At 45.8% G+C, this 18,337-nt stretch overlaps 1 protein-coding gene across 3 annotated transcripts in view; it reads left to right on the top strand.

Moving 5' to 3' along the window:
* The window catches only part of ACKR2 (atypical chemokine receptor 2), a 61,637-nt gene extending 45,755 nt beyond the window's left edge, over positions 1-15,882 (top strand). For 2 of the 3 annotated variants that reach the window (XM_063805642.1, XM_016940835.4), the window contains 2 exons: positions 621-779; positions 11,451-15,882. In XM_063805642.1, coding sequence (XP_063661712.1) covers positions 661-779; positions 11,451-12,642 — 1,311 coding nt within the window. In that variant the 5' untranslated portion in view covers positions 621-660 and the 3' untranslated portion in view covers positions 12,643-15,882. The remainder of the gene's footprint in view (positions 1-620; positions 780-11,450) is intronic. The other variant, XM_063805643.1, reaches the window with a different exon arrangement.
* Positions 15,883-18,337: the final 2,455 nt, after the last annotated feature.

Here is an 18,337-nt window from a genome sequence, read left to right on the forward strand (position 1 = left end):
ATATCCACATTCATTCATTCATTCAGTCTCTGCTCTTGCCTGTCCCTGGGCTCTGGGTGGTGGGTCAGATATGGTCCTTCCCCTGAGAGCTCCTGACCCAGCAGGGGAACAGATAGTTAAATAGGCAGCTAATCATACAGAGATGCCATGAAGGGGAGTCGGGGAGAAGGGAAAGAAAGAGGGAAGATGATTTGGAAAGTCTGGGAGATGAAACTATTGGTGACACAGTGGGTGTAGCAGACACAGCCCTGCTCAGTGGGAGTTATGGCCAGAAAAAGAGATTGGGTGGAGTTTAGAATTGGGGCAGAATGGGACTGAGATCTTGCTGAGAAGGTATCCAGGATGAAGAAGCTGAAGGTGATGTTGGGAAGGCCCTTCAGGTAGACACAGGGTAAACATAGGCCTGGACCTCTGGGATGGGCTGTTAGTGTACTTGACCCAGCTACTAGGGAATCATTCCAGAGAGGGGATACATGCTTTCCAAACACTATCTTTGGGGGATGCTCTTTTGTGGGGTGGGAGTCATCTGAGCTTGACTCTTATCAATGAGAGAAATAGCTCATGGCTATGCAGCTGAGATGAGGGCTGGGGCAAGGGCAAAGGGATTTTTTTTATTCCAGTTGAAAGCAGGATATACATAGGCTGCTGTCCAGAGAGGGGATGAGCGCATGGAAAGGAATTACACTCTGTCTGCACTTCCCTGAGGAAGAGGCACCTGGCGCTGCCGCTCTCCTCCCAGGCTTGTGGTGGACATTCTCAAGCAAGTCATTCTCGCTCCGGTAGGTTATAGCCACACTCGGGGTGCGGGGTGGGGGTGGGACTTCCCAGGGGACACAGGGAGAGACTGAACCCAGTGGCTTGGGGAGTGGGCACAGGTGCTGGGAAGAGGGAGGTGCTAAGTCAGTGCAGAGCTTTCTCTCCAGGGCAGCTGTTGGAGCAATTGCTTCCAGCACCTGGAGAGTGATGGGTCTTCTGACCTCTTTCCCTTCCTTGACTCTGGCTCTGAGAATCTGCTTTGCAGATTCTGAAAACCCCTGAGAGTTGGTTCTCCAACCTGGCTGGGGGAGCTCAGGCATTCCTTTCCATCTCTGGGCCTCAGTGTTCCTGGCTGTAAGATAATGGGGCAGATGAGATGGTCTTTAAGGGCCTCTCTCCCAGGGCCAAAGTTTCACAGCTCTGTGGTCTCTTCTTTTGCACATGTCCACCCTCTCCCCATCCTGCTCCTTTCCCAAATTCTTGGCCCCCTTCCTTCTGCCCAAAAGAGTTCCAGATTCAAATAGTCCCTGGATCTCCTCCCATGCATCCCAGCCTGAATCAAATGTCATTTAATCAGCGAGTTTATTCATTTTAGGGGCTGGAAGAGAACCAATAGTATATGCCAGGCCCTTAGTTTACCATAATAACCCTGCAAGGGAGGCAGATTATAGGTGAGAAAGCTAAGTCTCAGAGAGGTTAAATAATGAGCTCGGAGTTGCACAGCCATTAAGAAGTGAGTTAAGCTATATTCTGTCTGTTCTACCCTGCCGAGTGTCCTGCCCTTCCTGGGGATAGTGGGGTTTCATTTTCATGCTGAAATACACACGCAAGGAGTTCTCATGGGAACATTACAGGCAACAAGTACAGAGGCAAAAAACAAAACATCAAAAAACATTCTGGGAAAGACAGGAAAGTCTCACCTTCTGCAGCAGCAGCTCCTTGAAGGGTTGGGCTCTGAAAGTGCTTACTTTTTGTTAGCTGAAATAAGTTTTGGGAGGAGGGTTACTCTTGTGATTTTATATATGTCACAAACATCTCTATCTCCTGACCAGGCCAGGAAACATTGAGTGATGTGGGGTCCCAGGGAGCGTGGGGAGCAGGCAGGCCTCACATATCTCAGGAGAAGCAGACAGCTATGTCTAGCTGGAAGCTGCCAAGGGGACTCCTGCCCTGCTGAGGAATGGACAAGGCCACTCCCTTCCAGCCAGACTTTGTGTAATCTGGTGTACCAGACGTGGCTCTGGGCATGAAAACAGACAAACAGGATACACTAAGATGTTCCTGCGGGTTATTTTTGCAGTGGTAGCATCTCAGGGGACTTTTGTTTTTGTTTTTTGGCCTCTTTTCTATTTTTCCACTGTATTTCCACATTTTACATTGAATATATATTATTATGGCAATCAGGAAAAAATAACATGTTAAAAAAGTAAGGAGAGAGAGTGTGCCGTGATCTGGAATCAGAGGCCAGCTGATTCCTCTGGCCAGCTGTGCCTGGCTTACAGTGTGGCCCTGGATTTCCTGGGAAACTAGAGAGGCGATACCTGTTCACCCCTTCACGAGGGAGCCAGGAAGACACAGCAATGACTGGGATAAAAAAAGGTATCTGGAAACACAAAGCCCTGTGTAAGTGTCAGGGCTGGTTTCTATTATCTTCATTGTGTTTTATAAATCACAATCCAAATATGCTTCCCATGCAGACCATCCAGAAGGCAGCTGTTCATCCTGCAAGCCCGAGGAAGGGGTACACACAGGCTGAACTCCCAGTGTGTGATTTGGGGCTCCAGCTCTGGAGCCAGCTGCAGGAACTTGGTTTCCAGTTCTGCCATATACTTGCTGTGTGTCCTTGGGCATGTTACTCCCCTTCTCTGAGTCTCAGTTCCTCATCTGTAAAATGGGGCCCATTTTATAAGGTTATTGTGAGAAGTCAGTGCATTATTACATATAAAGCTCAGGGAAGGGGATCTACAACCTAGTTGTTATTATTGTTATTTTTTTGAGACAGGGTCTCGCTATGTTGCCCATGCTGGTCTCAAACTCCTAGGCTCAAGGAATCCACCAATCTCAGCCTCCCAAGTAGCTGGGACTATAGGTGCATGCCACCGCACCTGGCTGTGCTTACTATTTTCTTTGAGTGGTATTGTAACCTAGCATTTAAGAGCATGGACACCCATTTCAAATCCTGGCTCTACTACTCAATTGCTCTGTGATCTTGGGCCAGTTCTCTAACTTCCCTGTGTTTTAGCATCCTCAGCTCTAAAACAGGGCTAATAATAGTATTTACTTCTATCAGGTAAATGTGAGGATTAAATAAATTAATATATTTAAAGCCCTTACCCTAGATTGTATTTTAAAGGAGGATATGATTTCCACATTCAAAGGAAGCCAGCAAAAGTATTTTCCACTAGAAGTGATATCAAACGGTGTCCTTGGCTTCATATTTCAAAGGCTGGTGTGGCCTCTGGAGATCACATTCAATCTTGTTTATTTGGTCAGTTCGCATGTTGAATCAGCTGCACTGTGAACAGTACACTCAGGATGGGTGTGCTTTCAGCCCCTGAGGGACCTACACATGACCCTGTCCATAGGCTTCTTGGCTGTAGGGAGGGCGGCCGTGAAATTGATGTCTAAGATGGAAGAGGGGAGATGGTGGGAGACACAAAAGAGGGTTCGCTGAGTCAAGCAGGGTTTGGTCAAGCTCTGTGGGGGCCTGATCAGGGGAGTGCTGGTGAAGGTTTGACAACAAGCTCTGGGCTGGGGGCACAGGGGAGGTAGGATGGCAGAGGAGAGGAAAGCCTTGATTTATAGCATTTGCCATGGTGTAAATATTCCCAGTTTCAGGTTACCAACTTAACGTCACTGAACGCAGAGTTGGTTAATTCCATGATCATTTGTTTAATGCCTCCCAGATGCCATATGACTGGCTGTCAGCACACCACTGGCTTTGAACCTTCCTGCCACTAGTTGCCAAGGCCAGAAGTCCCACTGTCGGAACCTCAACCTTCGAATTTAAGTTTGATCCATTTTGAAAGGGAGTGTGGGGGGGAAGGGGTCGTCACTTCCACCTCACGTTGTGAGGGCCATCCAATCCCCGGCCCCCCATTTGCTAATCTGAGGCTGTGGACAATTGGGCTTCACCTATCCACACCTGTTTCTTTATCTGGAAAGTGGGGATTATAATCACTTTGCTTCCCAGGACTATGGTGAAGATAGGATGAGAAAATTACATGTTAGTGTTCAACTCATAGAAGGAGCCCAACTAACATGGCTGCATCCTCATCACAATATCTTTCCTCCTGTTGCCTCAACTGCGACTTTCCTGAGAGACCTAAGGGAGGTGAGCCCTGGATATCTCCCAGTGAGGGTAAGATCCTGGGCAACCAGCAAAGACTGAATCACACCTTTCTTTTTTCAGATGGAGTTTCACTCTTGTTGCCCAGGCTGGAGTGCAATGGTGTGATCTCAGCTCACTGCAACCTCTGCCTCCTGGGTTCAAGCGATTCTCCTACCTCAGCCTCCCAAGTAGCTGGGATTACAGGTGTGCACTACCATGCCCGGCTAATTTTTGTATTTTTAGTAGAGATGGGGTTTCGCCACGTTGACCAGGCTGGTCTCAAACTCCTGACCTCAGGTGATCCACCCACCTTGGCCTCCCAAAGTGCTGGAATTACAAGCATGAGCCACCGCACCCAGCCTTCAATCACACCTTTCTCAGTGACTCCTTTTTGTAACTGCTAGGTAGAGCAGAACAGAGGCTAAGGATGAGGTGGGACCAGGGACAAGGTACCATGTGCCTGGAGTCTGAAGACCTGGATTTCGGATGCAACTTGACTAGTGACTTCGTCTGTGACCCTGGTAAAGTTGCTTTGCTCCTGGGTTAAATGGGACTGACGGTTCCTTCCCAATTTGCCTTATAAGGCTGCTGCAGTGCATATGAAGGTGTCTGGCCAGCTGTAACATGCATATGGGAGTGCTGACTGCTGCTGTCATTGTTGGCATTATTGATGAAAGTGATAGGAGGGAATGGTTGCTCCAGAGGTGAGGGAGACCTGGAAAGATTCCCAGAGTGAAAGATCAGGGGTAAAGGCCTGATTGCTGTTGCCACTGTTGTTGGCATTATTGATGAAAGTGATAGGAGGATGGTTGCTCCATAGGTGAGGATGACCTGGAAAGATTCCCAGAGTGAGAGATCAGGAGGGCAAAGGCCTGATGGCTGTTGTCATTCTTGTTGGCTTTACTGATGAAAGTGATAGGAGGATGGTTACTCCAGAAGTGAGGATGACCAGAAAAGATTCCCAGAGTGAAAGATCAGGAGGCTAAAGACCTCGAGTGGGAAGGGAATAGAGTGTTCCATGTAGAGAGAGAACAAAGGTGGCCTGGACTAGCAGGTTCTGCTGACTCTGACCTCTGGCTTTGATTGAAACATTCATCAGACTTGGTTGTTTGCTGAAACAAAAGTCAGGGGACTTCGAGAAATCAAGTCAAGATCAAGGTCCATGTCAGCAGCTCAGAAGAGCTGGTGTTTAATCAATGTCAACTCCTGAGTAATAAGCCCTGATAAGGCCCGAGTATACTCCTCACATCCTCCTTCTGCAGCAGCTCACAGGCTCCCAGCACCAGCCATGTGCTAGGAGTGTCCTTACTGCTGCCCAGAAAAGGGAGGAGTTGAAGGCCAGGAGGCCCCTGGTGCAGAGGAGAGGACAGGAAGACCAGCAAAAAAAGGCACTGGGTAAAGTTCCTAAGGTTGATCAGGAACAGAGCTGGGCCTTAGATAAAGCCACTCAGGCTGAGCTCCTGGGGTGGGGGCAGGTCATGTGTGGCTTCCACAGCATCTGGTCCAGATGCCATTGGATAGGAGCCCAAGGGTGGGGCAGAGGCTCACAGAGTGGGAGGACTCCAGGGCTCCCTCAGGAGAGGTTCTGTTTCAGCAGCACTGAATAGTTCCACCAGCCATGAGATCATGGTATCATAGATACTTTGGGTCAACTGAGGACCCGAGTCAACATTTCTTTCGAAGTCTGCCTGAAAAAAGGGGATAAAACTTTTATCAGAAAGGGCTAAGGAAAATGTTTGCAATACATATGAAAAAAGCTAACATCCTCACTATTATAAGACCTCATAAAATGAGCATCCCACCCATTAAAAGAATAAATAATTTACAGAAGAAATACAAGGGGGTATTGAACATATTAAAAAGTTCAAGCTCATGCAAGTAAAATATTAAAAAGTAAAATTCAGAAGTACGGGGTAGAGCTGATTTGCATTTCTCAGTTTGTGGCCCGTGACCATCAGCAGTCTACAGGCCCCTCTTCAGTGGCTCTTCACGATTGCCTGCTTGGACCACAAATTCCTTTTTATCTCCTTCCTCTCTCCTCCTCAAGCCCCCTTCCCCATTGGTGAATGCTCTTTGTTCAATATGAAGTCTCTCTCTCTCCCTGTCTTTCTCCTGGAACACACTACAGGTTTGAGCCTAATTCTTAGTTCATGACATACTTGCATCACTGGTTTATGTGAAGCTCTCGTCAAAAAATTATTTTAAATAATGCAATAAAATCCTGGGATGTCACTGCCTTAGAGGACACTTGACCGTGGACAGTGACTTGTCCCATCTCCATGGTCCACCCCAATCCCATGCTGCTGGCTTCTGCCCAGGCACCTGCCATCTTGAATTTGGTGCCTCTCATTCCTATGCCTTCCTGTAATCTATCTGTACTCCTTCAAAGTATATATGTTTTGTTTCATTTGTCTTAATTTTATTAAAAGAGTATCTTGTACATATTTTTATGGGACTTAGAGATAAGTGGGCTGATTCAAGAGGAGAGACTCACAGGGTGGTGGTGGTGAGGGTGATGGGGAAAGAATCTGCAAGGTATCCCATATTTCAGTCTTAGGTGACTGAGTAGTTGGTGGAGTCATTCAGTTAGATAGGCCTAGGAAAGAAGAAAGGGGCTGGTGGGGAGATGATGAACTCAGTTCTGGGCAAAGCAATAATTTAGGCTCACATTTATTGAATGTCTGCTGTGTTCCAGTCAGTTTTGTAGAACTTAAAGTGCTCTGCATGTATTATTACATTTAAGCATAACAAGAACCTCACAAGACAGGCACTGTTATTATTTTCATTTTAAAGATAAGGAAACTAAGAGGGAGAAAAGTTTAGTAGGTTCTGAGCCCATCAACATGATGGATCACACCTTTCTGCTGCGAACAGAAATATTGGATAAAATGTTTAAAATATTAAATATTTGTCATTAAAAATATTGATATGAAACTATTTACAAATAAAATATTTTAAAATTCTCAAAAAGCAAGGGAAATCCTCAGGTGACAGGAGTAAAGAAAACCCAAAGGCTCAAAATAAAGGGATGGAGGAATATTTATCAAGCAAATGGAAAGCAAAAAAAAAAAAAAAAGCAGGGGATGCAATCCTAGTCTTTGGACGTCTCTGATAAAACAGACTTTAGCCAACAAAGATCAAAAAGACAAAAAAGGGCATTACATAATGGTAAAGGGATCAATGCAACAAGAAGAGCTAACTATCCTAAATATATATGCACCCAAAACAGGAGCACCCAGATTTATAAAGCAAGTTCTCAGAGACCTACAAAGAGACTTAGACTCCCACACAATAATGGGAGACTTTAACACCCCACTGTCAATAGTAGACAGATCAGCGAGACAGAAAATTAACAAGGATATTCAGGACTTGAACTCACCTCTGGACCAAGTGGACCTAGTAGACATCCACAGAACTCTCCACCCCAAATCAACAGAATATACATTCTTCTCAGCATCCTGATACCACAACATCACACTTATTCTAAAACTGACCACATAATTGGAAGTAAAACAGTCCTCAGCAAATGCAAAAGAATGGAAATCATAACAAACAGTCTCTCAGACCACAGTACAATCAAGTTAGAGTTCAAGATTAAGAAACTCGCTCAAAACTATACAACTACATGGAAACTGAATAACCTGCTCCAGAATGACTACTGGGTGAATAATGAAGTGAAGGCAGAAATAAATAAGCTCTTTGAAAGCAATGAGAACAAAGACACAATGTACTAGAATCTCTGGAACACAGCTAAAGCAGTGTTTACAGGGAAATTTATAGCACTAAATGACCACAGGAGAAAGCAGGAAAGATTTAAAATCAACAGCCTAACATCACAATTAAAAGAACTAGAGAAGCAAAAGCAAACAAATTCAAAAGCTAGCAGAAGACAAGAAATAACTAAGATCAGAGCAGAACTGAAGGAGATAGAGAGATGAAAAACCCTTCAAAAAATCAATGAATCCAGGAGCTGGTTTTTTGAAAAGATCAACAAAATAGACCACTAGCCAGACTGATAAAGAAGAAAGGAGACAAGAATCAAATAGACACAATAAAAAATGATAAAGGGGATATCACCATTGATCCCACAGAAATACAAACTACGATCAGAGAATACTATAAACACCTCTACACAAATAAACTAGAAAATCTAGAAGAAATGGATAAATTCCTGGACACATACTCCCTCCCAAGACTAAACCAGGAAGAAGTCGAATCCCTGAATAGATCAATAACAAGTTCTGAAATTGAGGCAGTAATTAATGGCCTCCCAACCATAAAAAGCCCAGGACCAGGCAGATTCACAGCTGAATTCTATCACAGGTACAAAGAGGAGCTGGTACCATTCCTTGTGAAACTATTCTAAACAATAGAAAAAAGAGAGAATCCTCTTTAACTCATTTTATGAGGCCAGCATCATCCTGATACCAAAACCTGGCAAAGACACAACAAAAAAAGAAAATTTCAGGCCAATATCCCTGATGAACATTGATGCAAAAATCCTCAATAAAATGCTGGCAAACCAAATCAAGCAGCACATCAAAAAGCTTATCTACCACCATCAAGTCGGCCTCATCCCTGGGATGCAAGGTTGGTTCAACATACACAAATCAATAAATGTAATCCAGCACATAAACAGAACCAATGACAAAAACCACATTATTTTCTCAATAGACGCAGAAAAGGCCTTCGATAAAATTCAACACCCCTTCATGCTAAAAACTCAATAAACTAGGTACTGATGGAACATATCTCAAAATAATAAGAGCTATTGGTGACAAACCCACAGCCAATATCATACTGAATGGGCAAAATCTGGAAGCATTCCCTTTGAAAACCGGCACAAGACAAGGATGCCCTCTCTCACCACTCCTGTTCAACATAGTATTGGAAGTTCTGGCCAGGGCAATCAGGCAAAGAGAAAGAAATAAAGCGTATTCGAATAGGAAGAGAGGAAGTCAAATTGTCTCTGTTTGCAGATGACATGATTGTATATTTAGAAAACCCCATCGCCTCAGCCCAAAATCTCCTTAAGCTGATAAGCAACTTCAGCAAAGTCTCAGAATACAAAATCAATGTGCAAAAATCAAAAGCATTCCTATACACCAGTAACAGACAAACAGAGAGCTAAATAATGAGTGAACTCCCATTCACAAATGCTACAAAAAGAATAAAATACCTAAGAATACAACTTACAAGGGATGTGAAGAACCTCTTCAAGGAGAACTACAAACCACTGCTCAAGGAAATAAGAGAGGACACAAACAAATGGAAAAACATTCCACGCTTATGGATAGGAAGAATGAATATCGTGAAAATGGCCATACTGCCCAAAGTGATTTATAGATTCAATGCTATCCCCATCAAGCTACCACTGACTTTATTCACAGACTTAGAAAAAACTACTTTAAATTTTATATGGAACCAAAAAGAGCCCATATAGCCAAGACAATCCTAAGCAAAAAGAAAAAAGCTGGAGGCATCACGCTACCTGACTTCAAACTATACTACAAGTCTACAGTAACCAAAACAGCATGGTACTGCTACCAAAACAGATATATAGACAAATGGAACAGAACAGAGGCCTCAGAAATAACATCACAGGTCTACAACCATCTGATCTTTGACAAACCTGACAAAAACAAGCAATGGGGAAAGGATTCTCTATTTAATAAATGGTGTTGGGAAAACTGGCTAGCCATATGCAGAGAACTGAAACTGGACCCATTCCTTACACCTTATACAAAAATAAACTCAAGGTGGATTAAAGACCTAAACATAAGACCTAAAATCGTAAAAACCCTAGAAGAAAGCTAGGCAATACCATTCAGGACATAGGCATTGGCAAAGACTTCATGACTAAAACACCAAAAGCAATGGCAACAAAAGCCAAAATTGACAAATGGGATCTAATTAAACTAAAGAGCTTCTGCACAGCAAAATAAACTATCATCAGAGTGAACAGACAACCTATAGAATGGGAGAAATTTTTGCAATCTATCCGTCTGACAAAGGGCTAATATCCAGAATCTACAAAGAACTTAAACAAATTTACAAGAAGAAAACAACCCCATCAAAAAGTGGGTGAAGGATATGAACAGATACTTCTCAAAAGAAGACATTTATGCGGCCAACAAACATATGAAAAAAAAGCTCATCATCACTGGGCATTAGAGAAATGCAAATAAAAACCACAATGAGATGAGATACCATCTAACCCCAGTTAGAATGATGATCATTAAAAAGTCAGGAAAAAACAGATGCTTGAGAGGATGTGGAGAAATAGGAATGCTTTTACACTGTTGGTGGGAGTGTAAATTAGTTCAACCATTGTGGAAGACAGTGTGGTGATTCCTCAAGGATCTAGAACCAGAAATACCATTTGACCCAGAAATCCCATTACTGGGTATATACCCAAAGGATTATTAATCATTCTACTATAAAGACACATGCACACATATGCTTATTGCAACACTGTTCACAATAGCAAAGACTTGGAGCCAACCCAAATGCCCATCAATGATAGACTGGATAAAGAAAATGTGGCACATACACAGCATGGAATACTATGCAGCCATAAAATGGATGAGTTCATGTCCTTTGCAGGGACATGGATGAAGCTGGAAGCCATCATTCTCAGCAAACTAACGTAAGAACAGAAAACAAAACACTGCATGTTCTCACTCATAAGTGGGAGTTGAACAATGATAACACATGGACACAGGGAGGGGAACATCACACATCCGGGCCTGTTGGGGGATTGGGGGCTAGGGGAGGGATAACATTAGAAGAAATACCTAATGTAAATGACAGATTGATGGGTGCAGCAAACCACCATGGTATGTATATACCTATGTAACAAACCTGCACGTTTTGTACATGTATCCCAGAACTTAAAGTATAATAAACAAAATTTTTTTTAAAAAGCCCCACTGAAGCTAAGCTGTCATTAAAAAAATTATAAACCATACATGAGGAAGGGTCAGGAGACACATTAAATAGATGAATTGATATCCCTAAAGAATAAAGAAGAGTTTGAAAGACACTATAGGTCTTTTTAAATGAAGAAACAAAACCATAATGAAATAATTAAATACTCTGAGAACACCTGAAGGTTAGTCACTTATCCAAGAGTAAGTGTCCCAGAGTAAGTGGGATTCAGTTATAAGACAAAGGTGAGGGGATATCTTGGTGACATAACTATTAAGTGGTGCAGATGGCTCCCTAAGCTTTTGCTCTTACTTGCTGGACTGCAGGTGCTGATGTAGATTTGAAGAGTCTATTGGACATCCCAGGGCAGCAGCAAAAGTGGGTTTAGAGAAAGGTAGAGAATGCTAGGTCTCACCATATTTTCCCCCCGCAGCACTACAGGACGTCGGGACTGGGCACTTCCTTCCAACATGGCCGCCACTGCCTCTCCGCAGCCACTCACCACTGAGGATGCCGATTCTGAGAATAGCAGCTTCTATTACTATGACTACCTGGATGAGGTGGCCTTCATGCTCTGCAGGAAGGATGCAGTGGTGTCCTTTGGCAAAATCTTCCTCCCAGTCTTCTATAGCCTGATTTTTGTGTTGGGCCTCAGCGGGAACCTCCTTCTTCTCATGGTCTTGCTCCGTTACGTGCCTCGCAGGCGGATGGTTGAGATCTATCTGCTGAATCTGGCCATCTCCAACCTTCTGTTTCTGGTGACACTGCCCTTCTGGGGCATCTCCGTGGCCTGGCATTGGGTCTTCGGGAGTTTCTTGTGCAAGATGGTGAGCACTCTTTATACTATTAACTTTTACAGTGGCATCTTTTTCATTAGCTGCATGAGCCTGGACAAGTACCTGGAGATCGTTCATGCTCAGCCCTACCACAGGCTGAGGACCCGGGCCAAGAGCCTGCTCCTTGTTACCATAGTATGGGCTGTGTCCCTGGCCGTCTCCATCCCTGATATGGTCTTTGTACAGACACATGAAAATCCCAGGGGTGTGTGGAACTGCCACGCAGATTTCGGCGGGCATGGGACCATTTGGAAGCTCTTCCTCCGCTTCCAGCAGAACCTCCTAGGGTTTCTCCTTCCACTCCTTGCCATGATCTTCTTCTACTCCCGTATTGGTTGTGTCTTGGTGAGGCTGAGGCCCGCAGGCCAGGGCCGGGCTTTAAAAATAGCTGCAGCCTTGGTGGTGGCCTTCTTCGTGCTATGGTTCCCCTACAATCTCACCTTGTTTCTGCATACGCTGTTGGACCTGCAAGTATTCGGGAACTGTGAGGTCAGCCAGCATCTAGACTACGCACTCCAGGTGACAGAGAGCATCGCCTTCCTTCACTGCTGCTTTTCCCCCATCCTGTATGCCTTCTCCAGTCACCGCTTCCGCCAGTACCTGAAGGCTTTCCTGGCTGCTGTGCTTGGATGGCACCTGGCACCTGGCACTGCCCAGGCCTCATTATCCAGCTGTTCTGAGAGCAGCATACTTACTGCCCAAGAAGAAATGACTGGCATGAATGACCTTGGAGAGAGGCAGTTTGAGAACTCCCCTAACAAGGAGGATGTGGGGAATAAATCAGCCTGAGTGACCAAATTTTGGTCTGGTGGGAACAGATGGGAACCAGCTCAATTGGGTGTCCACTCAAAGTGCTCTCTCCAGGGGCCTCAGTGACTGTGTTGCTAAACCCAGTGGTCAGTTCTCAGTTCTCAGCCATCAGCAGCATTTGCTCGCCCCTGCCTTCTTCCTTCACTTTCTTCACTTGCTTCCAGGATACCACGCTTTCTTTTCTGAATTGCTACAATCTTTCTTCCTTCCTTCCTTCCTTGCTTCCTTCTTTCCTTCCCTCTCTCCCTCCCTCCCTCCCTCGCTCCTTCCCTTCCTCCTTTCCTCCCTTCCTACTTTCCTTCCTTCCTTCTGACAGGGTCTTGCTCTATTGCTCTGTCACCCAGGCTGGAATGCAGTGGCAAGATCTCCGCTCACTGTAGCCTCCTCCCCCTGGGTTGAAGCAATTCTCATGCCTCAGCCTCCCAAGTAGCCAGGACTATAGGCGCCTGCCACCATGCCTGGCTAATTTTTGTATTTTTTTTTTTCTTTCTTTCTTTCTTTTCTTTTTTTTTTTTTTTTTTTTTGAGACAGAGTCTCACTCTTGTTGCCCAGGCTGGACAACAATGGCGCGATCTCGGCTCACTGCAACCTCCACCTCCTGGATTCAAGCGATTCTCCTGCCTCAGCCTCCTGAGTAGCTGGAACTACATGTGCGTGCCACCACGCACAGCTAATTTTTATAATTTTTGTAGAGATAGGGTTTCACTGCGTTGGCCAGGATGATCTCGATCTCTTGACCTTGGGATCCACCCGCCTTGGCCTCCCAAAGTGCTGGGATTACAGGTGTGAGCCACCATGCCCGGCCCTAATTTTTGTGTTTTTATTAGAAACAGAGTTTCACCATGTTGGCCAGGCTGGAGAATTGCTGTAATAGTTTTCCAACTGGCCCCTGTCCTTCCTCTCTCTTGCTCTCCTCCCATCTCATCTGCACCTAGCAGCCAGAGTGATCCTGACACTCTTGGCCTTTACTTCCGCCTCCCTCAGAGCAGCAGCCTGTCAAAACACCAGATTACAACAAATTTAGTTTAAAGGTCTCAATTAGCGTTATTGGCAATTCTAGAATCAGGCAATAGACTCATTGAATCAAGAACAGATTCACTCCATAAAATACAGAGAGTGCTGCAATGAGCTGGGTAGAAGAGGTTAGTTTTATAGACAGGAAGGGGCTGTCAAAGGCAGAAAGAAATGAAGAACAAAAAAAAAGATTGATTTTTTTTTTTGAGACAGGATCTCACTCTGTCATCCAGGCTGAAGTCCAATCCCACAATCATGGCTCACTGCAGCCACCACCTCCTGAGCTCAAGTGATCCTCCCATCTAAGCCCCCAAGTAGCTAGGACTACAGGAGCACACCACCACACCTGGCTAATTTTTGTATTTTTTGTGGAGACAGGGTCTCAGTATGTTACCCAGGTTGGACTGGAACCCCTTGGCTCAAGCAATTTGCCTGCCTCAGCCTCCCAAAGTGCTGGGATTACAGGCGTGAGCCACTGCACAGGGCCAGATTCGTCATTTCAAAGTTACTTTCTATATGCGGCCGGAACAGGGTGGTTGACATCAGTTTTCTTCAGGTTACTTTTTAATAATGATTAAAACGGGGAACTTCATTACCATGAGCATGGTTACTGTCTGCATTATTACGCCAACTGAAACTGTCATGTTTGGGAATTTGGCTGTTAACTCTGTCTCCAGGAGTCTCAAAGGTCAGATAACAACTTAGTTTCGGTTTGAGGACATGGAACTTTAATACGACAGATTCCATTTTGGTTTGGTCTGGTCAGCTGGGACCTAGTGCAGGAGGTTAGTCCAAAACAATGGCCTTCCATAGTTTTTATTTAACAAGCCCAACTCCTTACGGTAATCCTTTAAGGCCTATGTGATCTGCCCCCACCCTGGCTACACTCTTTGTCCTTATGTCCACCAGCCTCCAGTGCTCCAGACACAACTGATCTCAAATACTCCTGACACATCCCCCTGGGGATTCCTCTTCCTGGATTGCTCTCCTCTCAGCTGTCTGCTTGGCTCGCTCTCTCACCTTCTGAGGTCTTAGCTCAGATACCACCTTTCACTCACCTGTCCAACCTATTTAACACAAACTGGCCCATCTCTGACGCTCCTGATCTTCCTGATGCTCTATTTTTAAATTTTTTCAATAGTGCTTATTTCTTTCAGACATTGTATATGTTTCTCCTATTTGTGATGTTCAATGGCTACTGTCCCCACCCACATTGTCCCAGGTGAATTCCACAAGGTAGGGATCTTGGTTAGGCTCACTGCTGTACCCAACCCCCTAACACAGGGCCTGGTGTGTAGGTTTTCAGAAAGTATCTGTTAAATGCATGGGTGGAGGAGGGAGCATTTTCCTTCTGGCACTGCTGGGGAAAAAGAACCTAAGGCCTTCCACTCACCAGGGTTCCACATTCTCTGTAGTCCAGCTGGGAAATGCTATTAAAAGGACCATTCTCGTAGCCTTGATGGTGGACCCAGCATCTGGCAATCAGGAGGGCCTTGAAGTACTCTGCCTAGGGAATGTCCCAGGACCATGTACAGTCTGCAGAAGGAGGCAGTGAACACACTTGGCCTAGGCCCCATCTCAGGAGCCTTCACATCTCCCTGGGACCTGCACAATCAAGTCCAAAATCTTTGTCTGATGTCAAGGCTAGGGCTTTTGCAAATAGGATCCCATACATCTTCCAGCCCTCATACTCCTCCACTCCCTTTTCATTTCCTGAACATTCCAACTTCTATGCCTTTGCTCTTGTGGGCTCCCTCATGTAATTAGGATAATTTCCAGCCAGGTATTCCCTCACCCTTGTTTTATAACTGAATCCCACTTTCTCTGGGACTCCACTGCTTGGTCACTCTGCCCTGTGCTTTGAGAGGAGGTTGGGTGGAGCATGGGACATGGGCCAATTACTGCCTTCACATTTCCCTGGTCACGGTGATTTTTTAAGGGGTGGGCACATGACCTAGGTAGAGCCAATGAAGTGCAATGTCACTAGAACATGTGAGAAGAGAGGCATGAAACCGAAGCTGAGAGGGTTTGAGATCTGGAGCTACTCCTTCCTCCACCCAGACTTCAGAAGGTGAAGGAGATAGTGCATGTGAGTGAGCAGATCCCGAGGGCACTGTTTGAGCCTCAGAATCAAAGCACTTCTGAAGTTCGTCCCAATCTTGGATTCGACAGTTACAAGAACCAATAAATTCCTTTCCTTGTGGAGTCATGTTGTTTTGTTACTTGCAACCTAAAGATTCCTGACTGATATACTGTGCCCAGTGCTTTTCTCTTCATATCTCTAATGCTTGGCATTCTCCCTGCCCCCTGACACATCCACTGAGAAGCCTTTCCCCAGGGAGCTGCCTGCCCACATGGCATCTCTCTCTCCCGAGCTTCTAAAGCACCCACTGCTCTTCCCACCTCATAGAACTACCTGGTGCAGCCTGCCCACGTCCCAGCACGTCTGCCCTGCACAATTGAACGTGGAACCTGGCACACAGGAAAGGAAACTTTTTGGTGGATGGAATGGAGGGTAGGAAAACAGACGGCTGGGTGAATGTAAGCTCCATGAGAGCAGGGACTTTGCCATGTGTAAACTCTGCATCCCCTGTGCTTCAACACATGCTCAGAGCATAGTAGACTTTTTTTGGAATGAATGGATAAGTTTTTTTGTTTCGTTTTGTTTTGTCTTTTGGAGCGAATGGCTGATAGAGGATTGAGCAGGCAAGCAGTATTCTGCCCGCTATTTCTTCTCTTCCCCTGAGCTTTTGATGGCATAGTTATAGCACATGTGTCACATGCCATCTGGCAGTCTCTTATGTAGCACCAGTTGCCCTGTGCCTTCCCCACATCCAATCTCTCTCAGCTCCGCCTTTAGTTATCTCTCCTCAAGGCCCCCAATTCCCCACCATGAGGAAGGACTCTGAGCTTCCTAGTTCCCTGGGAAATGAAGCTCTAGATCTGAAGGTGGATGTTTGTTTGAGGACGCGGAGGATGGAATTCTACTTTAGAGCTCCGGAAATCTTGTCCTACAAGGAACTTCTGTTCGTGTGCCAGCCTGGCTGGTGAGATACAGCCTGAGCTGCACCAGTCTAGGTGCTCAGAGGCCCTGACTTTGTGCCCATGATGCACAGATAGGATGTCAAGCAAGGGACACCCAGCAGGGCTTGTCACACCAGCATTGGTGGATTTGTGTGTGTGTGTGTGTCTATCTGTCTGGGAAGTATGTGTGCTATGTGGGCTGTGTGTAGTATATATGGTTGTGTATGTGGTTATGATGCAGCTGTATCACTGTGTCCAAGTGGGTCTGGTTATGTGCCTGCAACTTTCCTATTCTTTCTTTTTTTGAGACGGAGTCTTGCTGGAGTGCAGTGACATGATCCCAGCTCACTGCAACCTCTGCCTCCCAGGTTCAAGCAATTCCTGTGCCTCAGCCTCCAGAGTAGCTGGAATTACAGGCATGAGCTAACTTTTGTATTTTTAATAGAGACAGGGTTTCGCCATGTTGGCCAGGCTGGTCTCAAACTTCTGAGCTAAAGTGATCTGCCCACCTCGGCCTCCCAAAGTGCTGGGATTACAGGCGTGAGCCACTTCGCCCAGTCCTATTTGTCTTTCATGCCTTTCTCTGTGTATGTGTGAGTGTGTACTTGCTGCAAAAGGCAGGAATATAACAAGTAGTGCCCTGAAGCCTATGTCCAAAGGAGAGGGCAAGAGCTAGCTGCAGGTACTTGGTTCTCTGTCACTGTCTTAGGTGCAATATAGTTTGAGAGCAGCTCAGCAGCTCTCACAGCCCAGGCCCAGGATAAAGCCCTCTCTACCCCAGCCTTACTTCCAGGTTTGGGCCTTGGTTCCTCCTGTTGCTCTCTGTCTTCCCAGAGGCCTGACAAAGTCTGGCTCCCTGACTGCACTGCTCAAACCTTTCCCAGGGGTCTCAGGAAAGCAATCAGAATTCCTCTGACCCTCAGGCTCTGAGGCAAGGTGGACTCTTCCCATGGGCCAACCTAGGGAGAAGTGTAGAAGTTGCTTTGCCTGTGGGCAGGGCTGCTGCCTGCGCTGAATGCCACGAAATGTGATGTTTTGACTCCAGTTAATTCTCTATGAGAAAAGCATCTCTTTTCTTTCCCAGGTGCCTGAAATTCCACCATTGGAAAGCCACCCCGATCTTGCTTTATTATAAACTATCTTCAGAGAGAACACATTTAGTGGGCTTTCCTCTGAGGTCCTGATGAGGAAAAGGATGAGAGGAAGAAAATATTTGGCATAGAAATGAGGAATTGGGGACAGAATGACCAGGTTGGGTGGGTGGTGACTAGAGGCATCCTTGGCGGTCGCAGTCTTCCTCCTGCCTCAAGGCCTCTGCCAGGGTTGGCTGCAGCAGTCCTCATGCAGGGGGCAGAGAGCTATATGGGCCATGGGCCCCTCCCATGCCAGCAGGCGGGCATGGGGCATTGGGATCCCTGCCCACACTCCAATCCTGGGGGGCTCTTGCTTCCTGGGAGGCCTGTTGTTATGCTGGATATCCCTGACTGTGGGATGGTACACTTGCATTCACCTCACACCTCACCCGCTGAGGCTTCTCTAGGTCCCAAGCATCTCCTCTGGAGCTCTCAGACAGGCCACAGGGTCCATTAAGTTCCTATCTGCACATGGTCACTCCCAGTTGAGACCTTCTGGTCCT

The sequence above is a fragment of the Pan troglodytes genome, chromosome 2 (assembly GCF_028858775.2).
Source record: "Pan troglodytes isolate AG18354 chromosome 2, NHGRI_mPanTro3-v2.0_pri, whole genome shotgun sequence".
NCBI classification, from domain to species: Eukaryota; Metazoa; Chordata; class Mammalia; order Primates; family Hominidae; genus Pan; species Pan troglodytes.